At 36.0% G+C, this 24300-nt stretch overlaps 1 protein-coding gene across 4 annotated transcripts in view; it reads left to right on the plus strand.

Annotated features, from left to right (window-relative positions):
* LOC130012943 (fibrillin-1-like) overlaps window positions 1-24300 on the plus strand; it is an 85391-nt gene that overhangs the window by 49169 nt on the left and 11922 nt on the right. For 2 of the 4 annotated variants that reach the window (XM_056101148.1, XM_056101150.1), the window contains exons 26-42: window positions 639-764; window positions 1211-1459; window positions 3237-3356; window positions 3708-3839; window positions 5716-5829; window positions 8192-8314; window positions 9260-9520; window positions 14206-14466; window positions 14840-14959; window positions 15063-15185; window positions 15788-15910; window positions 19192-19314; window positions 19988-20110; window positions 20266-20388; window positions 22973-23095; window positions 23769-23891; window positions 24047-24169. In XM_056101148.1, the coding sequence (XP_055957123.1) occupies window positions 639-764; window positions 1211-1459; window positions 3237-3356; window positions 3708-3839; window positions 5716-5829; window positions 8192-8314; window positions 9260-9520; window positions 14206-14466; window positions 14840-14959; window positions 15063-15185; window positions 15788-15910; window positions 19192-19314; window positions 19988-20110; window positions 20266-20388; window positions 22973-23095; window positions 23769-23891; window positions 24047-24169 (2490 nt within the window). The remainder of the gene's footprint in view (window positions 1-638; window positions 765-1210; window positions 1460-3236; window positions 3357-3707; window positions 3840-5715; window positions 5830-8191; window positions 8315-9259; window positions 9521-14205; window positions 14467-14839; window positions 14960-15062; window positions 15186-15787; window positions 15911-19191; window positions 19315-19987; window positions 20111-20265; window positions 20389-22972; window positions 23096-23768; window positions 23892-24046; window positions 24170-24300) is intronic. The other 2 variants (XM_056101149.1, XM_056101151.1) reach the window with 2 other exon arrangements.

The following is a 24300-nucleotide window of genomic DNA, read 5'->3' on the forward strand; positions in this document are numbered from 1 at the left end:
TATTATAACGAACCTTGTAATTGGTGAACAAATGTTTCGAAAATGTTAGTACCCCTATCACCCACTCGGATATCAATGCGTGTAACAGTAACACTATATTAAAGATGCATTATGTAAGATTTAGATCAAGAGCTGGACGTTCTTGCTATAATAGTTCAAAGATAGATAAAGAAAAATGAATGTATTGAACATTTCATTAGAATTATTTTATTCTGAACCAAGTAATGACTGTTTGAAGATATGCCATAGATCGTTCATTATTGTAGCAATGGTACTTGACAACCTAAACTGTCCATCTATTTTATCTTTAATTTTTTTAATTTTGCGGCGTTTAAATCCATCTAAATCTCAGCCATTCGATGGTCTGAAGACTTGATTATAGGCTTATTATGTTAATAAATGTCTAAAAAATCATTTATATAACATGAAGCCAAAATAAAGACGTGCAATAGGCAGATTTAGCTCTTACATAATGCATCTTTAATTCTTAAATATGCAGTATGGTATGAAATGGGCTATTTTAGACACCGTGTGACAACGATATTATAAAATTGACAAAACTAGTCATTGTTATTATATTAAATAATATTATTTGAATATATAGTAATTGACGTTAATTTACATATTTGTTATTACAGATATCAATGAGTGCGAGAGTAATGTCACCAATCGTTGTTCTCATACATGTGACAATAAAATTGGTTCTTATTCCTGTTCTTGTCCTGTTGGTAAAAAGCTAGAAAATGATGAAAGAACCTGTTTAGGTATGTAAACAATGTCAGCACACAGGATTGTACTGGGATCCAAATATTACTTAAGACATTTTGGATTAGAGATATCGTTTTAGTACGCCTGCTAAGACTTTAGAGTTTCTGCAAGGGGCACATTAGTGACTGCACATTTTATTTCAACTGTAGGTGCCACCATCTTAAATCATGATACAAACATGTAGCTATATGAACTTGGTACTAATGTTTTATATCCTTATGACCCAAATAAATTAGCACATAGCATTTCGTGTTCAATCCTCAATATTCACGTCATTTTGAATTAGACATTTATGGTGTTACAGACATGCATTTTAGATTCACGTTGGACGCCATATTTACTATTCTGAATGAAAACTTAATTCTTATGACTGTAATGGGAATATTTCAATGCGGATGGAATTTTAAGATTGATTTACCGTGATTTGCTTGTTATTTTTCAGATTGTGACAATTCTCATTGGGGTGAAAACTGTGTTAATGAATGTGGGTGTGGTATAGGAGCATCCGGATGTGATAAAATAACAGGATGTGTTTGTAAAAATGGTTGGCAGGGTGACAAATGTCAACAAGATGTAGACGAATGTAGCACTGTTGGAATTTGTCCACAATTATCTACATGCCGAAATACACCTGGAAATTATTCTTGTGATTGTAGAGAAGGTTATGATTTAATATCCAATACATGTCAAGGTGCGATTTTTTATATCTTCTTATGTTTAACAATGATCGTTTATAAATAAATGTTATTAACAGCTTTATAATAGATTGAAAAATACCGAATATGATAATATGGAAATAAATTAAACCCATGGTAAATATATACATTGCAAAACATGTAAATACAAATTATGTACATTGACACCAAGCATATTCAGGAAACTAACTTATCAAGATATTAACAGATTCAGTACAATGTTAAAAATACATTGCTGTATTGACCACATAGTATGTACAAATTGCTATGTTGTATAGAGAAGACGTGTTATTAAATAGCCATACTCCTTGCAGTGTTTCGTTTGTTTAGAGCTAATCCCACTAAACACTGCTGTAATGAAAGCAAATTTCTGTTCCAAATTATGACTGGTCAATAGTCCGATTAACAACCAATAGCTAACTGCATAACCATATCATTACCCTTTAAACAGAGGTCCAAATTGGACCAAATATGTTTACATAACGTTACGTCATGACTCACCATTTTATTATGCCCAATTAACCAGTGCATAGCAGAATATTGCAGAAAAACTAATTGCGTGACAAATGAGGCTATCAACACGGATACAATGTAAACAATACTGTTTGGAGAGGAACAATACTTTCACCGTTTTAATACCTTAAATCACTGTCCAAAGTTTTAGGGAAGACCCCAGATTAAATGAAGGGCTGTCATATTGCTGTACTTGGGATAGATTTGATTGAATGGGAAGAATAGTCACACTCCCACAAAAGTTCAAGTATCAGAAGCCAATCCAGCAATGGCCAGAGAATGGCTTCAGGAATATGTTAAATAGCAGGCCAATTCCAAAATAAACATCATTAAATACAACGATATACATAAATATTATAGTGGTTATTGTTATTCCTTTTATGAGTTCGTTCATAAATAGAAAACAGCCATTTGTCCAATCAATTTTACAAGCTATTGCAAAAGCCTTCTTCTAACTCTGTATAAGATGACTGACCTGTATAAGGTTAAGTGCCTTCTACATGTGGACATATATTGTCGTCACCCTTGTCCGTCCGTCCACAATTTGTTTGTGGACACTCTACAGGTCACAATTCTTATCCGATTTTGACGAAACTTGAATTATAAGTTCCTGGATTATGGCCCCTGATTGTACGGAAAAATCAGGATTTTACTTTGTGAACCCTCTAAAGGTCACAATTTTTATCTGTTCTTAAAATTGTTTAAATATATCACCATTACACCTAATGGTGATTAAGTTTGAATTTCATAAAAATCTAACAGATACTGCCCGAAAAAATGGCCGCTCCTTGAACGCAAATACTGTAAAAGTATGTAATAATTTTTGTCCGATTTTGATGAAACTTAAGATATATGTTCATATTCCAAAGATCTTGGTTCTGTTCGATATTCACGCATATCGGATCGTAACTTCCTGGATTATGGCCCCTGATTGTACAAAAAATCCAGATTTTAGCTTGTGGACCCTCTAGAGGTCCAGACAGAATGATGCCCTTTATCTTTTACTCATTTTTCACACACACCTACATCCACACACACACACACACTAACACTTGGAATAGGATTTACAGACATACATTTTATTCATAATTTTCCAATTCAAACAAGGATTTAAATCTGTTTTTTTGCAAATCATGTAACTAAAAGATCTTGAGATGAAAATGATATTGATGCTTGTAGTAGCAGTTTTGATAATGTATTACTATAGTCACTATAGTATAGTGATATAATTTGATACAGAATATATTATTTGTATTTTAGATATTGATGAATGTAGTAGCAGTCAGTTAAACACCTGTGATTCTTTTTGTAACAATACAGTTGGTAGCTTCATCTGTTCTTGTCGTTCTGGATTTGTTCTTCGGAATGGAAGTTGTGCGGGTAAGAACATAGAATTATTGCCACTATTCTAGAAAACCGATAAAAAACCTTGTTTAAGTTAGCAATTATTGAGTTCCATTTAAACTTCCGAGAATTCTAGTAATCGTCTGGAAACCGATACCAGGTTTGGTAAAATTCATGGTATTCGTTACAATAGATATTAATCTTATTGTTGTGTTTCCTGTATGTTATAAAATATACAAGACTTGTTTCTAAATGCTGTTGTGTTGTGTTGTGTTATATGTATATTGTACTAAGTTAATGACTTATTGTTCATATGTAATATACATTGTCATAATGTATTAATTTAGTTCTTTTGAAAATGTTCTATACAGGCTATATTTGTTCTAGATATTGATGAATGCGAAAATGGAATCGATAACTGTGAACACACCTGTCGTAATGAAGCAGGAAGTTTTTCATGCGAGTGTAGAAATGGTTTTAGGATTTCAGATGATGATGCTAGCCGATGTGTAAGCACTGGTATGTTCATATTTGATTATTATAAAGAATGTACTTACTAATTCTTACTGGTTATTATAAAGAATGTACTTACTAATTCTTACTGCATATGCAATAGCTGAGTTCTGAACCATTTGAAGTTTGTGAATTAAATTATCAGTTATACCAGCTAAGAGAGAGAGTTTCAGCTGTCCAGTCTAGAAGTTACAAGTGAATTTACAATGGTTTTTTTTATAACATCAGGGGCTAAATTTGTACGAATTTTACTTGTGTTTCTGAGATGAAAGTAACATACTTTACAAATATTTTTGATTTGAGTGCTCATGGCCATACAATTGTCAAAAAATACACCAGTGTTTCTGGTAGACTCAACAGGTTTGATGATATGAGACCCTATTAAAATGTTAACATCACTTTTCAATTTCAACACAGACGATTTGGATAAAAAAAAAATGTACTCTGTTTTATTGTCGTCATTTAATCTTAAAAAGTTAACAGACACCCAGGATTTAATTTCTGAAGTACACAGTTCTATTTGTTTTTTTTTTAATAATTAGACCAGGCAGGATTAAAAGCGATATAGAGTTGGGTATCATCTGCATAAAACTAAAAGTGAAAGTCTACACCATATTTCTGAGGGGAGGAGTATAAACTTTAAAAAGAGTAGGCCCTTAAATTGAGCCTTGGGGCACTCCATCATGAAGGTCCTTGTGCTCAGAGAGTTTGTTATTTAATAACACTGCTTGACTTCTTAAATAAAGATAAAGACTGAAAAAGTGCTAAAGAAGAGCCAGACACTCCAAATTCAGAATAAAGCCTAGACAGTAACACTTCATGGCCCACTGTATCAAATGTGGCGGACAAATCTAGCAGTACCAGCATCACACATTTGTTGTTGTTCATGGACATCAAAAGATATCATTTTGAGCTTTTAGTAGAGCAGTCTCGGTTGAGTGAAATCTTGTATATGCACTTTGGTACTTATCTAACAAATTATTTTGACACAAATGAGATTTAGACTGATCGACAATACACTTTTCAAGGACTTTCGAAAGAAAACTTAGATTTGATACGGGTCTGTAATTTTTGCCGATATTTGGGTCGAGTAACGGCTTCTTTATAAGGGGCTAGGGCCATTTTCATGGGTTGTGGAAATATACCGTGTTGAAGGGAAGTGTTGACAATATTCAGTATGGTAGGAAGGAAGATAGGAAGGTTCTGTTTGATGAGCCAGGTGGGTAGAGAATACAGGCTTTGATAGATGTTTTGCAGACTTTGTGTGAAACACTGTGGTCAAAATAGAACCAACCCTATCGATATTCACTGTTCCGTAGTTATCTCCCTTTTCCGAAAACATGGTGAGGGTGATATCGGCTGTAATTTTTAACAGATGTTTTTCAATTTAGTGGGAAGCATTGGAGTCATGAGTGGATGAACCCAATATATTTTCAGCATTTCGCAACCTTTTCACGAGAGGACAAACCCTATAGATATTCAGTGTTCCGCGACCTTCTGTTCCAAGTTATTTCCCTTTGCCGAAAACCTTTCGAACACGATAGAGGCTATAGTTTTTAACAGATTTCTTTTAAATTTGGTGCGAAGCATTAGGGTTAAGAAAGGAAGAATTCTATTGATATTAAGCTGTTCTGCTACTTTTCATTCTGGCTTCATCAAATATGCTCAACATCCAAAGTTTACTTTTGGAAAAGCTGCCGTTGAGACTGAGCTGCAGTGTGGATGTATTTCCATGCTTTTAGTAGCTATCTTACTGGTAATAAATAGAAGGTATAATACTTGGTGTTATTGAGTAACTACAATTATAATTACAGGTAATACTATGTATTCATTGTGTGGATTATTCAGTAATTGACATTCTATTAATATTTATTAATTAAAGGTGGTATAAATTGTTCATTGTCTTGTGAAAATTGTGAAATATTGAATAATGGGAGCTCCAGATGTTTTTGTACAAGAGGTTTCAAACTTGCTGCTGATAATTTGAATTGTACAGGTAGGTTCTTTTCAATGTTTAAAATATGGGTGATATTATATAATGAATTTAAGAGGTCAAAAGTGGCCTTTTAGTTACTTTTGACCTCATATCAAGTGTTTACAAAACTAGGGATGATTTTAGCGTCACATTTATTTCCAGCTTTGGATAGACAAGACCAAAAAGGACTGAAATAATACAAGTGTAATCCAAAGCAAAATTTTAAAAATGCTTCCATTCAAGCCCCTTCCATACTTTGCTTGATTGTTTCTACATTATTTAAACCTCTAGATGTTGCGAATTTAGAAATCAACCCGTGAGACTTTCTATCAAGGGTACTTCAAGTTTTGTAGATTTCAAATACGGGGGTGGAACAGGCCATTGTGTCTCTGGTAAAACCAGTTAGATTATTTGTTTAGTGATGTGCAACATCATTTTTATGGAGTGGAATTTCTGGCATAATTCTAACTTCTAACCTAATAATGCGTATGTTAATATGCTTACTTCTATGCATGTAACTTCTTTTTTTATACATGTCACTGATGTGGTTACTTGTAGAGGTAATTTTTACTTCAATTTCTTGTATCACATATATAGCAAATCATGACTCATTACATCATGGCATTACACAATGGCTTCTCTAGGTTATATTCCTGATTGTTTTCAAATCTGAGTGAAGTCTGTATCACTTCAAGCCCGAGACTGTACAGCGCAGTGGACGCTTACGGCTAGCCCCCCGGATCCATTGTGCCTTGTGCCTTGTCCGTAGATTTGTTTTTGTGTAAATTATGTGTGGTACAGTCCCCCCAGCACTTACTATTAAGGTGTATGACTTATCTCTTAAATATTGCAGTTAGAATTTGTATTTTGTTCTATTTCCATTATTATATTTAATTTATTGTAGTCATTTTAGTTTCGTACACATTTTGACATTTCACAAATATTACCCAGCAAAGGCATCATAATTGGAAAAATGGGGTTTAACGTCCAATGGACACAAACCAGGGGTCTTTAGCAGTGGGAGGAAACCGGAGGACCCGGAGAAAACCCATGAGGTTGGACAGACGACCCTACTTCTTGTCACTTACAACCACACCTGTTGACTCGATGACAGACCTTGTGATACAACGCGCACGCGCTAACCATTCGGGCCATCCAACCCCCCAACATTTTTATGTCAAATATAATAAAATATTTTACGTACAAAGCAAATTATTCTAGATATTTTTTAAATAAATAAATAGGCTACTTTATAGTACATTTGCCCTAATACTGCCATATGGTTTGATTTAGTCTATTTTTATTTCTAAAAGAATAATAAAATATATTTGGTGAAAGTAAATAATGTTTAATTTATCGTATCTTTTCCCTTCAAATTTATGGAATATTTTACGCACACAAGTAAAGTATTTTTGATATCATTCAAGTAATCTAGCTTTTTATCTGGCCAAGCGTTCAGATCATCTGTAGCTGTGGTGGTTCAGTGAGTAAGTCACTGGCTCAGGAACCAGGAGGGAACAAGGGGAAACCAAAACGGGCATTAGAATATTGACCTCTTTACAGCATAACATTTGTGTAATGTTTACAAAATAAATTAAAAGTAATAATAGAAATAGAAGAGAATACACATTCTAACAGCAATATTTAACAAATAAATCATACACCTTAACATTTTTAACATTTGTAAATAGCCAGTATAACATATGTAAGTAAGAAATTAAATGAAATGGGGTTTAACGTCCTACTGTTCTGCTCCGAACTGGGCTAATGAAGACGGACATATGCCATAAAGTGTGCTATGGGGGAAATTTTGCCCGGACAGCAGCACTACAGCCTACTCTTATATATCGAATTCCAACTGTCAAGGGATCTTTTATGGCACGCCAATGTGTACACAGGACCTCGGTTTTTTGTCCCATCCGAATGACTAGACAGCTGTCCTTGTTAGGCCCTCTGTCCTGCATCACTGACAAGGGGAACCATGCCGGAAAATCTGGATGAACTTTCTCGGCCAAATGTAGGTAAGAAGTTACATGCATAGAAATAAGCATATTAGCATATGCATTACTAGGTTAGAAGTTAGAATTATGACGGAAATTAGGCCCCATACGTTTTAAGCGAAAACATTAGATCAGGAGGATGGCATCCTGAAATTGAAATTAGCATATCTTATAATTTTTGTCAGAATTGGCGAACTCTTCTGTATATTATAAGTCATATATCTAATACAAAGTGTTTATATTCATAGATCTGACTCTATATTATGGAACTTTAGATTTTGTGTCGTTTCTCCTTTTTGAACTGCTTGTCAACCATTTACTACTAATGCATACAAAAATAATATAGTTTTCTATTGGTGATTCATATTTCCTTGTTAATACAGATATAGATGAGTGTTCAGTTAATCCATGTACAGATGGCAATTGTACACAGGGTGGTCCTGGGGAATTTACGTGTGCATGCCCTGCTGGTTTTCAGTTAGAAGCAGATCAAGTTACTTGTAAAGGTTTGTCAAGTTAAATAATTTAGTAACTGTTGTTTCATGAATAATAGTTAAACCTGTCTTAGAGGGTTGTATTTTATTGTATGTTTATGTACACCAAAACAAGGAAATAGGCTACTTTTATATTTTATATATACTCTTCAAAAAAGTAGGGAATATTCAGAAACAATACAAAACTGTGGAAATGCACTGCTGTTTTTATTAGAGGTAACCAGTGTTAATAACAGGCCAATTGCCTACACATGAACATAAACATTTCATATGGGTGGCTTATCTGACGGCCCCATTTCACTCGCAAAGAGATACACTGTCAAAAGTGAAAATGGACGTTTTTGATTTTTGTCTTAATAATGAGAAATTTCTCCGCCAATCCTCAGACATTCAGCAATTAGTCAGGGGCATGCTCCTAATCAACCATCCAATCACGATTTAGAGCAATCTGACCCACTCCTCTTGCAGTGCCACGGCCGATTCTTGCAGTGTTGTCTGTTGACGTCGACGAACACGTCTCCCGATAAAATTATACGTAACACACTAAAGCAAAGATACGCTAAACAGTAAATCTTATGCAAGAACCGATAGGAATGCTAACATGGATAGGATAAACCAACATGCGGCAGTTTTCATCAGCCCTTCCTTGAAGTGTCAAATTTGACAATGAACCCCTCCCACGTGTATGGCACTATTGCGTGTCACATGTGCAGCTCAGTGGTTGTGTTGGAGCGATAAGTTCTTCATCTGTGAACATTATACTCTCAAAGCATGTCAAGTGTCCATGACTATTTATCATATCACAATCTGCATAGGTATTTGCATTTCAATATCCCCTACTTTTTGTGAAGAGTAAATATGTATGTTTTGTATTCAATATAATATTGCTAATGGTGTTACTTCTCTTGAAATACAATGTATGTGCCTGTGTTACTTTTGTATGTCATTTATTACTAGAATGTCCACAAGGAACACATGGTACTGATTGTTCATCCACATGCGACTGCTACGATGCTACTACAGCATCTTGTTCTAACGTTGATGGTACATGTAGCTGTGTTGATGGTTGGCAAGGAACTCAATGTGATGAAGATAAAGACGAATGTGTCGATACACTAGCCCCTGATTGTGGTTTACAGTCATCGTGTCTTAATACAAATGGATCCTACATCTGTAAATGTAATGTTGGTTATTTTAAATCAAATGATGGTTGTGTTGGTAAGTTGTTTGTGTATCAATCATATTCTGTCATCCCTACACAATATCGTACCTATATAACATGATCCTATACAACAGTAGTACATGTGTATCATATTCATATATTATACTATAACAACATATGGAATACAAGTTACTTAAAACATTTATTTCGTGCAATGTTTCAACGATGGTTCTCTTGTCTTTATCAAACAAAAGAATGACAACCACAGTGCAACATCACCAGAAATAAATCGCGCCTGAAAAAACAATGACTGCTAAATGACGCTTAAACAATAAATAGTATATACACAGAGGCGTACATCAAGTGACTAGAGTACTGCTCCGAACACTGTCCCGCTTACTTTAACGCCCAAGGTGTTGAAGAGAGAGCAGGACTTACTTCCAAGATGCGTGACATTGAAAAAGTTTACGCAGTATGAGTTTTTTTTATTTTCAAAGGAATACAATTTGTTATTGTGAAAATTCCCGTATAATTTGTTTTCTGTTGTAGCACATGTACCATTATTGTTCCTATTTAATTATAACCTCCCCTACAATTAGACATATTTTATTGTTTTACCAAATGTGACAGTTCTCGAACACTGAAACAACAAAGATAGACAATAAATAGATAGGGGTATTAATTATTGTACCCATAATATGCATTAAATGGATTTAGTTTGATGGTACGAACCAATACTTCTTACGTACATGCTCAAATTAATTATTTGTCTAAACAAAATCAGCTGGACCTAGATATTGTTTCTTTTGTGTGCTGTAATGTATGTTTCAATAAAGCTTATGATGGACGAAAATTTCACTTCCGATATGACTTGATTTGGTATAGTTCTGGAGCAATGAACTATAATTAAAGACCACATAAGATTAAAAATCTTAATTGAATGTACTTATAGCCAATGGTTACTATATCCATTTTCCGGCAAGTTCAAACCAATCTGATTAAAATTAATTCAGCTATTGAGGTTTAAGTATCCGAAAGCGAAAAACGGTTTTCAAATTTTCAATTACAACCTTAATCCGTTTGATTGGCTGGTGACGTCACAGGCACTACACATACTATATACATTATCTATACAATACACACCACCAGTTGACACGGTCCAATTAACATGTGACTGGCATAATCATCACCGTATTATCGTCTTGCATTGTTATAGATTAGACATTTGTGATTGGAATATTTTAAGGTGAATTTAAAATGCCATAGATCCATTTAAGGTGCCATTGTTTAAATAGGCCCCGTGACAACTGAAGAAGACCTAAGCAATTCGCGCATTTACCTGTAATTTGGATAACCCCGTAATACTTGATATCCCAAACTATTCTCTATAAGTACAGAAATACAAATGGTTCCAGTCAATTGTCGATATATTCATTATTAGCTATATATAATAATAATAACCATTTCTATACACAAAGAACAACTTTTATCGTAACTCCATTTGAAATTCACTGCGAATATGGAATTTTCCGATGACCATGCATAGATTGCCCTCATTTCTCAGCAAATCAACGCTGGGAATCTTATTGCCATGTACGGTTCCATGCACTACGGGCGTAGTAACTGAGGTTAAATTGCACTTGATCATACGCGGAGTTCCTGGTGCCGTTTGGTGAGTTATTAAACTGTCAATGCAATTGTAAAATACTTTTATTATAAAGAAGATTTCATATCAAGTCAATTAAAAGTTGTTTAAACGCCAGTCAACAAATAATACGAGGCTACTTGATTACAAAAACACCGGCGAGCAATAAGTATTGGGTAAATAATAATTATAAACAACGGATGAGTAAAACCTAATTAATTTATACAATTAATATGTGTGTGTACGATTCTACCATTAGATCGTTCGTGGGTACTACGCACACGTTCCACCTAGATTGATGTCTTTGATCTGGCCGGCGTAAAAAAAATAATTACCTAATCAGCATTCTTAATCCCACGAACAATCACTGCTAACACCGAGATGTAAATTAATTTATGACCCCCAAGTCTGTATAACTTTAGTCGGATTGATTAATTAATGACAGATATTAACGACACTACTTGTCATATTATTATCAATACACAAAGATAGTTAGATGACCCTTCTCAATCTGTCTGTTATTTCATTTAGATGGTTACCAACAAAATTTATTTTTACTGTTTATTCTAAAGTATATTGAGATTTTTTTTAGTATTTCATTTTTACGGTCTATTTCAGAGTAATGAAGTCAAATCCGCCGTACGATGATAACGGATCGTCATTTACAAATCGCTTTTCAATCATGTTTGACTTTTATGATATATTTTGCATGACCACATCTGTTTACTCCTGTACTCTTTTACTCGGGGAAATTAGAACCACAATACTCTTTTGACGAAAATGTATCTCGAATCGACTGGACTGCACACGATGTATGAGAGTATTAAAATTACTGTCGTGAGAAACGAGAGCAACCGTACATTATGAAACAAATTCGAAATGGATCTTAAATTAAAATGAATTACAAAACAAATTATTCCGTAGTCAATTGTTTTATTTAATTAGGGGGATTAAGGAATGAGTCAGGCGTTAATGAGTACACACGCCGGCTGTATATAGGTAATTAAGGAATAAACATTCCGAATAGACATTCGGTCACTGTGACGTCACTGGCGTCTATGGGGATTAAGAGTGTTTTCGATAATTGGCAAAGTCGTTTTTACGGGAGGTCCATTTTTACGACTTTGAGTAAAGATAACTGAATTAATTTCAATCAGATTGGTGTGAACTTGCCGTAAAGTTGATATAGTAACCATTGGCTACACATATCCAAAAGTTCCCAAGCCGATCTTATGTGCACTTTAAATCAAGCAAGCCCCTGGCATTTGATACGATATGTTAACTTTTTACGTTCTGAAATCCTACACTTCAGCTCATTTCATTCCATGTTCAGTATGGATCACCCGATGAACTCTCCTCCTAACTCTCTGAATTAGCCATTGGATCTGAACCTGCTCTCTAATGTTCCATTTCTGGGGTAGTGTTTGATTCACTGGTGAACCCTCTGGGGGATTTTCTGACCAAGAATTGGATTCAGGTCAGAGCTTCTGACTGGCTAATATAGTGTAGCAACGATCTTCTGGCGCGGCGCAGAAAATCAAGAACGGTGTTGTGAGAAAAGGATGATTGTCAAGTGGGACACTACAACCCTGTCCGGAATTTCTCTTTGGTATCGTTTGCCAATTTAATTAACTTTAACTTTAACCATTTGAAAGAGAAACCCATTTCATGATAGAGTCGCCGGCTACTGGAACTTGCAGTAAGATGTTACTCTTTGCAGATGAAATACCTTCCTACATCGCCAGGTGGTTGGATGGCTGAATGGTTAGCACATGCGCGCTATATAAAGTCTTATAAAGTTTTGATTCCCTGGTTGTAGGTTTTCTCTGGGTCCTCCGGTTTCCTCCCATTCCGTACGCACAAGCGAATTATTAAAATAAAATTGAACCATGTGTTAGTCCCCAAATCACCTAGTTTGTGTCGTTGAATGTTAAACCCCTCTCCTATATTGCCATACCCGTGCTCTACTATCCATCACGGACAAGGGAAAAATACTCGCTTTGGACCAGTGAATGTTTGGCTTGGCGATTTGTACAGCCTTGTGGTAACTGACAAATTGAGCCGATTATGAACATTGCTGCATCCTTTCTTGCAGTTCTGTCAGAACGTTGACGGTACTTTATGTCATTAGTTTGGTGATATTTTTGTTCCAATCAACTGATGGTCCATGAATGGTGACCTTACTGTCGTGTAACATGTCTCATTGATATCCTGGCATTCCCCGTGTCAATAACTTGCCGTCTGTTTGCTGTTGCTGTAACAAGTTGTCGAGGTCACATTGTGAAATACAGACAGTGAACACAGTGGTTTTAAAGATGTCTTAAATACAGTGGCTGATTTCCCTAACATGCTTTTCATAACACAAGGGGTCTATGCCCGAGTCCAGATCTGGAGCGATCCACCTTTAGCTGTGGGCCAGGTTCATGCTTTTTGTCCTCTGAATTTGAGGAAATTCGTATTGGCATATGAAACAAAAGGCATTGCTTGTACACACATTAAATAACTAGGACGACTTTCTTATATTTACTGTACGTCGCCATTTTCACCTGAGGTAGTTTACTATTTGAATAATTCGTCAGTTAATAATAAAACATTGACAAGAAGAATTTGGCTACGCATATGGGTGCTAAATTTCTAACTCAATATTTCCATAACATTAGAAATTAAAAACACAAATTAGAACTCAATATTGGTCCATTTCAGTCAATATTGATATTATTATATTGCCATGAAACTAGGATCCTAATATCCAGTATTTAAGACACAATGGACATTTAATAATTAGTACATGGGTGGTTCAATTTGGACTGTTTACATATTTAAATGTTTTAAAAATTGAACATAAATCACTTTATATTCATGTATATTGCATTAATTCATGTATGTTCTTTTAGATCCAGTTTCATCGATTTTAAGGTTCCACAGAATAGCTCCATACACCCTTAAATATATGCAATATGTATATCCAACCAATTATATTCAATAGGCTTTATGATTGGCTTGTTATCCGATAGAATGGCATACATCTGTCTTGTGGACCAGTGAAAACGTTTCAAGTAAATGGTGAGATTATTTTATACTAATTGTATATTGTAGAATGTGATGATACACACTGGGGAGATAACTGTCAAGAAACATGTCAATGTGTAGCTGGTCATGTATTATCATGTAATAAGACTGACGGTACCTGTAACTGTAATAATCAATGGAATGGTAGTAGGTGTCAAACTGATGTTAATGAATGTAACAACCAAACTATCTGTGGTTCACAAAATTTCAAATGTGTTAACTTTGATGGCGGATATAGGTGTGATTGTCAAGACGGCTATACAAAGGACGCTAATGGTAATTGTGAAGGTATGTATGTCATGGTTGTATTATTTTATTGAATTAATTATGATTTGTTAGTAGCACCATAGATTAGATGAAATGGTTTGGCAATACTTTTATTATAAGAAAGTATATTCTGTATCTAAGAGAGAAAGGAACAAAAAACAGATGTGTTTTGCATTCATTCACAGAGGAATGGAATTTTAAAAAATTCAAACATAACACCAATGTCTTTGAAATTAAAAAGAAACTAAATCTGGTTTAATGTTCAATGGAATAAGAAAAAATTGAATAAGAAAAATGGAAAAGTTTTGCAGAGATCTCGTCAGAATTAATTAATGTAAATTATTGTCATGTTATTAAATAAATAAGTGAGAACTTATTGTTTGCTTTTTTACAGATATAGATGAGTGTGTAGATTTACCGTGTCCACAATTTGAAACATGTAGTAATACAGCTGGTAACTATACATGTACCTGCCCTAGAGACAGCTTCTATACTGTAAACGAAACATGTACAGGTAAATAAAATACCGAATCGTGTGATTAATATTATTTTGATCTGAACCTATTTTGTTTGCTTATTTTAAATATTGTATTATTTATACTTGTTTACTTTTGTAGATATAAATGAGTGTGACACGAATAAGGGTGGATGTCAACAGAATTGTACAAATCTAGATGGAAGCTTTAGATGTGAATGTAGCACTGGTTACACACTAAATAGTGATGCTGTTAATTGTACCGGTAATGAACTGTTAAAGTTACTCTATAGCATAGACTTTTAATTCTAACAAATTTGATTTGGTTGATCTACGAAGTCATCTTTTTGAGCAAGTGGAAACGAATAGGTTAAAGCCACAGCATCACGTTAACAAAAATGATACAATATGCAAACTCGTGACTTTGATTCAAATTTAGGTATGTGTGTTTGCTATAATTACAACGTTTAATAAGTAAAACCGAAGGAATGAATGAAATGGGTTTAATGAAGATGGGCTAAAGAAGACAAGAAATTGTGCCCTGTCAAGGGTTCTATTACGTGCATGCTAATGTTTACACGGGACCTCGGTTTTTCGTTTTCGTCCTGTCCGAACGACTAGAAAATGTACTTTCCAGACCTACTCCGTCCGTCCTTCACCAAACTTTCTCGACCGACAAAAGGAGACCTTCCGGGTAGCGAGCCACCATCTTACTCACTGAGCCACCACGATTCCCTAGAATTGAAGGAGTTGATTATCAAAATAAAAGTGATACGCATATACATGTATATTCGACCACCTGATACCGGTAATGTTACATTTTGTTAGTGTGTTTCTTTGATTTAATTGTCGTACCTTTATTTACAGATATTAATGAATGTAATATAAATAATGGAGGTTGTGAGCAAGTATGTAATAATACAGTAGGATCTTATATATGTTCATGCAATGCTGGTTTTACACTCAACAATGACAATAAAAATTGTTCTGGTAGGAATTTAATTTGAGTTATTCCCCTTGTAATTATTAGATATCTATATCTTGATACACAGTATATAGTAGCCAGGATTATGTCTGTATGGTTTTATGGGGGAATATGATTTTGGAAACTCATTTGCGTTTTTGTCTTGTCATCTCTGTTGTGAGAAAAGGATGATTGTCAAGTGGGACACTACAACCCTGTCCGGAATTTCTCTTTGGTATCGTTTGCCAATTTAAATAACTCTAACTTTAACCATTTGAAAGAGAAACTCATTTCATGATAGAGCCGCCGCTTACTGGAACCTGCTCTAAGATGTTACCCTTATGACATACGTTTCTATATCGCCAGGGTGTTGGATGGCCGAATGGTTAGCACATGGGCGCTGTATAAGGTCTGTCATTGAGTCAACTGGCGTGATTTCGATTCCTCGGTTGTACGTGACAAGGTGTTGGGAGGTCTGTCCAACCTTGTGGGTTTTCTCCGGGTCCTCCTGTTTACCCCCACTGCTAAAATAAAGACCCCTGCTTGCAAGCGAATTATTGAAATATATTTGAACCATGTGTTAATCCTGAAATGACCTAGTTTTTGTCAAGTGGACGTTAAACCCCATTTCTCTCTCCCTCTCCTATATCGCCATACCCATGCTCTACAAGGGAAAAAGACTCACTTCTGACTAGTGAATTTTTCGCTCGGCGATTTGTACACCCTTGTGGTAACTGACAGTAACTCAATAAATGAAATGAAATGAAATGGGGTTTAACGTCCTACTCTTCTGCACCTAACCTGGGCTAATTGAAGACGGAGTAACTCAATAATATCGCAGTAAGGCGATGCTTCTCACCCCCGTCTTAGTGTAGTTTTGATGCTGCAGGTTCATAAAATCCATGCTTCGTATAGAGTGTTATTAAATATTCTAATTCAGTCTGGAACAGCACATAAAAAGAGCAAACTATCAAGCATATATCATGCTAAGTTACAATGTCAGTAACGTAGCTGATCCACTCGGACATGGATAGGAGTTGAAAGAGGGAATGTGTGTTCCTGTACGGTATATAAACCCTGCCTTGCCACTTAAGTTCAGATCATCGGTAGACATTGATGATGGTGATGATGAGGAAGATAATGATACCTCTGTTAGTGACACATCTGAGTCAGACAGTGCATTAGATTCAGAACTTTCTGACACAGACTCTTATTGAAGGCTGTCGTCTTGAAAGATTTGTGTGAAAGGTATATGCCTATGAATGTTTAGAAATTATGATATTAGTAGGTGCTATATGAATGACGTATATAATGATGTTTTCCGTATCTTTGTATCTTCTGTGCGCTGACTTTGGTTTCATATTTAACATCTAATGTAGATTTCATTGACATGAGACCATCAAAAATGAACTAAGCATCCATGAAAACCCTGAAAACGACATATTACAAGCCCATATTTGCCGTACCAGAATATATGACATTATTTTCCGTTTTTTTCCACCGTTTCCGCCATATTGGGATATGGGTGCATCAAAATGCACACCCCTAGTAAGTTTGTGCCTCTGGCACTCAATGTATCGTGCCCTTTGGGCGCTCATTTTTTCATGACCTGCGGGCGCTTTGTGCTCAATTTAGCTTTAGTCTGCTCAGAATAATAAATGTCCCGGTTTCTTCAATGATTAATCTGGTAACGGTGTTTCGGTTGAAGTGGGGGATTAGCCAAGGAAATGGTCTGTTATGGCGAATTCTTGGCATGCCATGCACAGAACTCTGGGTAAACGACTAGAAACGTCAACACTGATTGATTAATCAATGTCTGATGATTGGAGGGGCAAAGTTGGGGCAAAGTCCAAGGTTAAGGGGGCAAAGGCACGAGCTTTAACTAGGGGTAAGGGGCCTCCCACAGAAAATTTTGAAAAACAGGTTGACGGAAATGCAGCCTGGCAGTATTTCAGGCACTGATCGATGAGGTAAAGTGTCAAACGAACGGACTTGCGAATCACGACGAAGCCCACTCAAGAGCGTCAAAGTAGGGAGTCCTCCCCCAGAAAATTTTGAAAAATAGACTGCCGGAAATGCTCTCTTACAGTATTCTGTCAGGTACCGATCGTCGAAATAAATAGATCTGACCAGATACCGTCCGTCACCTGATCACTAGTTTATCCGACTAGAGAACATAATGTCAAACGAACGGACTTGCGAACCTCAATGAATTCCCCTTGTGAGCGCCAAAGTAGCGAGTCCATTGGGGACCTTGCCAAGAAAATTTTGAAAAATAGACTGTCGGAAATGCTCTACAACATGCCAGTTTATGACTGAGTGGGGATGTGGGATTTATTCACCGTAGAAGGTATTGATTACCGAAACGTATCACAAATACTTCTTTTTATTTTCTAAAATTATTGGGGAGGGGGGGGGGCAAACAAAGGGCAGACCAGATTAATGGGGGGGCAAATGCCCCCCCTGGATGTCATAGGGTCAAAAGCCGATCGTATGATCGCTGACACGACCTTCCAGTAGAACTTGTCAGATCTTCATGTAGTGTAGGCTATGAAAAGTATAAAAAAATGAAATATAGATCAGTTGCTACGATGCTTGCGTGTGGCCTAATTTTAAGCTCAAAAGTGAAAACAGTGACAATTCTGAGCGTAACTTTTTATTTATGAAGATTTCGACTTGAAACTTTCAGAATAGGCCATCGAAAGTATAAAAAACGAAACGAAATATAGATCTATATTTTAATTAGATTCTTAAACTTATTTTTGGTTGACATGATGGGAGTATAAAGTCACTGAATAGAAATGATAAAACAGATTAGTGTCATATTCCTGAAGCTGTACTGATAGCGAAAACTTGTGTTTGTTTGTACCAACATTAAGTACTTTTCATCTCTGTTGTGTAGCCCATAATATTTATCCATTTTTGTCAAGAAAATCCATGAACTATTATTTGTTTTATCAAAACAGCATATGTCAAAACCTTGTTGGAAGCCGTATTTCTATCCAGTTATTTGACAGTCTGTTTCTTTGATCTGCGGTCTTCCCTAAAACTTCAGACTTTTGATTAAATGCAGTAAAAGATGTTGAAAATATTATTCGTCCGTTGCGTGAACCAACAGATAAAAAAAAGATTTGACATGGAGTTTATGCTTTTTTTGATTCATATGCATACGATAACCCTTCAGTATTTCGTCTAGTATTACAGATACTTTTTAGGATTAATATGATTTCAAGAGCAGAATTAAACTATATCATAAAAGTAGATATAAACTATATCATAAAAGTAAATTTAAACTATATAATTTTAGATATTGATGAGTGTAAAAATAGTAATATGTGTACTAAAGATAATGAAGTTTGTAACAACACGATTGGTTCATATGAATGTATCTGTGATAATGGCTATGTAAATATATCATCTACGTGTCAGGGTAAGTTATGTTATGGAAGATTTGTTTTCTTTCTCGTGGGACACAGGTATGGAATGGGTTGGAGTCGGTTTTCATATTCTAACCAAAGACAGGTAATGATGACATATTCTGGGATCAACTTTTGAAAAATCCCCCCGCCCTCGTCCACCTCTGTTCAAGCGCCACCCTAATCAACAGTAATCAACTTTTAGTATATGTATCTATCCTTTACGATTGATGTTACTAGTTTGTATGCAAGTACCTAGTAAGAGATAGACCACCCCCTTTTAATAGAACTGTGTACATGTCAACATAATTGATGTACCATATTATAACTTGTACAGAATCTGCATTTATATGGAAAGAAAATTAAAATTAATTAATCAGTCTAGATAGCCTGTAGATTAGATAAGAAAATTTCTATTTAACACATGTGGATAATTAAGAGCACTTGGATTTATTTGGGGGAAGGGAGAATGGTCGGTTTTACCTGTGTCCATCCCTACCTACACCCCCTCAATCCGCTCATGCAGTTACATCACGACTTTACCACAAGCAATAGATAGCAATACTAACATAAATGTCCATCTCATTCTCTAAAATTTTCTATTTAATTCTCCAATTCTCCAGCTCTCTACTTTATCAACAGTATACTATGCTACATATTAAGGATTTCTACGTATGTATCTTGTAGATATCGATGAATGTTCTATACAAAATGGAGGATGTCAACATGAATGTCGCAACCTAAATGGGACATTTAAATGTGAATGTAGGACTGGTTACGAGCTAACCAATGATACTACCACTTGTACCGGTAAGTTAAAAAAAAAACAACCAACAGAATAAAAGTCATTTCGATTATGGAGCCGTGTTGGGTAATTCTATTTAATTCTCCAATTCTTCAGCTCTCTACTTTATCAACAGTATACTATGCTACATATTAAGGATTTCTACGTATGTATCTTGTAGATATCGATGAATGTTCTATACAAAATGGAGGATGTCAACATGAATGTAGCAACCTAAATGGGACATTTAAATGTGAATGTAGGACTGGTTACGAGCTAACCAATGATACTACCACTTGTATCGGTAAGTTAAAAAAAAACAACCAACAGAATAAAAGTCATTTCGATTATGGAGTCGTGTTGGGTAATTTGGAAGACGCAGGCTCGCTAGCCCGGAGGTTGTGTTTCGATCCCTGCATTGTCAGGATTTTCCGAGGTGGTTTTCCCTTGTCAGAGAGAGAGAGAGAAATGGGGTTTAACGTCCACTCGACACAAACTAGGTCATTTCGGGACTAACATATGGTTTAATTTTATTTCAATAATTCGTTTGCGCATAGCGGTCTTTAGCAGTGGGATGAAACTGGAGGACCCGGAGAAAACCCATGAGGTCGGACAGGCGACCCTACTCCTTGTCACGTACAACCGGGGATTCGAAAGCAGGCCAGGCGACTTAATGACAGACTTTATGATACAGCACGCGCACGCTAACCATTCAGCCATCCAACCCCTCCCCCTTCCTCTGTCAGTGTTGCAGGATGAAGGGTCTGACAAGGACCGATGTCTAGTCGTTCGGATGTGATGAACAACCAAGGTTCTGAGTACACATTGGGGTGCATGTAAAAGATCCCTTGGCAGTTGGAATTCGATATAAGAGTAAGCCATAGTGCCGCTGCCCGGGCAAAATTTCCCTCATATCACATTGTATGGCGTATGCCCGTCTTCATTAGCCCAGTATAGGAGCAGAACAGTGGAACGTTAAACCCTATTTCATTTCATTTTGTTTCATTTTGATTAAGGGTTAGAGTTAAGATCATAAACAATCAAGGTTAGGCCCTCGATAAGGGGTAAGGGGCCTCCCCCAGAAAATTTTGAAATTATTTTCCGTTTTTTTCCACCATTTCCGCCATATTGTAAGTTTGTGCCTCTGGCACTCAATGTATCGTGCCCTTTGGGCGCTCATATTGTCATGACCTGCGGGCGCTTTGTGCTCAATTTAGCTTTAGTCTGCTCAGAATAATAAATGTCCCGGTTTCTTCAATGATTAATCTGGTAACGGTGTTTCGGTTGAAGTGGGGGATTAGCCAAGGAAATGGTCTGTTATGGCGAATTCTTGGCATGCCATGCACAGAACTCTGGGTAAACGACTAGAAACGTCAACACTGATTGATTAATCAATGTCTGATGATTGGAGGGGCAAAGTTGGGGCAAAGTCCAAGGTTAAGGGGGCAAAGGCACGAGCTTTAACTAGGGGTAAGGGGCCTCCCACAGAAAATTTTGAAAAACAGGTTGACGGAAATGCAGCCTTGCAGTATTTCAGGCACTGATCGATGAGGTAAAGTGTCAAACGAACGGACTTGCGAATCACGACGAAGCCCACTCAAGAGCGTCAAAGTAGGGAGTCCTCCCCCAGAAAATTTTGAAAAATAGACTGCCAGAAATGCTCTCTTACAGTATTCTGTCAGGTACCGATCGTCGAAATAAATAGATCTGACCAGATACCGTCCGTCACCTGATCACTAGTTTATCCGACTAGAGAACATAATGTCAAACGAACGGAATTGCGAACCTCAATGAATTCCCCTTGTGAGCGCCAAAGTAGCGAGTCCATTGGGGACCTCGCCAAGAAAATTTTGAAAAATAGACTGTCGGAAATGCTCTACAACATGCAAGTTTATGACTGAGTGGGGATGTGGGATTTATTCACCGTAGAAGGTATTGATTACCGAAACGTATCACAAATACTTCTTTTTATTTTCTAAAATTATTGGGGAGGGGGGGGGGCAAACAAAGGGCAGACCAGATTAATGGGGGGGCAAATGCCCCCCCTGGATGTCATAGGGTCAAAAGCCGCTCGTATGATCGCTGACACGACCTTCCAGTAGAACTTGTCAGATCTTCATGTAGTGTAGGCTATGAAAAGTATAAAAAAATGAAATATAGATCAGTTGCTACGATGCTTGCGTGTGGCCTAATTTTAAGCTCAAAAGTGAAAACAGTGACAATTCTGAGCGAACTTTTTATTTATGAAGATTTCGACTTGAAACTTTCAGAATAGGCCATCGAAAGTATAAAAAACGAAACGAAATATAGATCTATATTTTAATTAGATTCTTAAACTTATTTTTGGTTGACATGATGGGAGTATAAAGTCACTGAATAGAAATGATAAAACAGATTAGTGTCATATTCCTGAAGCTGTACTGATAGCGAAAACTTGTGTTTGTTTGTACCAACATTAAGTACTTTTCATCTCTGTTGTGTAGCCCATAATATTTATCCATTTTTGTCAAGAAAATCCATGAACTATTATTTGTTTTATCAAAACAGCATATGTCAAAACCTTGTTGGAAGCCGTATTTCTATCCAGTTATTTGACAGTCTGTTTCTTTGATCTGCGGTCTTCCCTAAAACTTCAGACTTTTGATTAAATGCAGTAAAAGATGTTGAAAATATTATTCGTCCGTTGCGTGAACCAACAGATAAAAAAAAGATTTGACATGGAGTTTATGCTTTTTTTGATTCATATGCATACGATAACCCTTCAGTATTTCGTCTAGTATTACAGATACTTTTTAGGATTAATATGATTTCAAGAGCAGAATTAAACTATATCATAAAAGTAGATATAAACTATATCATAAAAGTAAATTTAAACTATATAATTTTAGATATTGATGAGTGTAAAAATAGTAATATGTGTACTAAAGATAATGAAGTTTGTAACAACACGATTGGTTCATATGAATGTATCTGTGATAATGGCTATGTAAATATATCATCTACGTGTCAGGGTAAGTTATGTTATGGAAGATTTGTTTTCTTTCTCGTGGGACACAGGTATGGAATGGGTTGGAGTCGGTTTTCATATTCTAACCAAAGACAGGTAATGATGACATATTCTGGGATCAACTTTTGAAAAATCCCCCCGCCCTCGTCCACCTCTGTTCAAGCGCCACCCTAATCAACAGTAATCAACTTTTAGTATATGTATCTATCCTTTACGATTGATGTTACTAGTTTGTATGCAAGTACCTAGTAAGAGATAGACCACCCCCTTTTAATAGAACTGTGTACATGTCAACATAATTGATGTACCATATTATAACTTGTACAGAATCTGCATTTATATGGAAAGAAAATTAAAATTAATTAATCAGTCTAGATAGCCTGTAGATTAGATAAGAAAATTTCTATTTAACACATGTGGATAATTAAGAGCACTTGGATTTATTTGGGGGAAGGGAGAATGGTCGGTTTTACCTGTGTCCATCCCTACCTACACCCCCTCAATCCGCTCATGCAGTTACATCACGACTTTACCACAAGCAAAAGATAGCAATACTAACATAAATGTCCATCTCATTCTCTTAAATTTTCTATTTAATTCTCCAATTCTCCAGCTCTCTACTTTATCAACAGTATACTATGCTACATATTAAGGATTTCTACGTATGTATCTTGTAGATATCGATGAATGTTCTATACAAAATGGAGGATGTCAACATGAATGTCGCAACCTAAATGGGACATTTAAATGTGAATGTAGGACTGGTTACGAGCTAACCAATGATACTACCACTTGTACCGGTAAGTTAAAAAAAAAACAACCAACAGAATAAAAGTCATTTCGATTATGGAGCCGTGTTGGGTAATTCTATTTAATTCTCCAATTCTTCAGCTCTCTACTTTATCAACAGTATACTATGCTACATATTAAGGATTTCTACGTATGTATCTTGTAGATATCGATGAATGTTCTATACAAAATGGAGGATGTCAACATGAATGTAGCAACCTAAATGGGACATTTAAATGTGAATGTAGGACTGGTTACGAGCTAACCAATGATACTACCACTTGTATCGGTAAGTTAAAAAAAAACAACCAACAGAATAAAAGTCATTTCGATTATGGAGTCGTGTTGGGTAATTTGGAAGACGCAGGCTCGCTAGCCCGGAGGTTGTGTTTCGATCCCTGCATTGTCAGGATTTTCCGA

This window comes from Patella vulgata, chromosome 5 (assembly GCF_932274485.2).
Source record: "Patella vulgata chromosome 5, xgPatVulg1.2, whole genome shotgun sequence".
NCBI classification, from domain to species: domain Eukaryota; kingdom Metazoa; phylum Mollusca; class Gastropoda; family Patellidae; genus Patella; species Patella vulgata.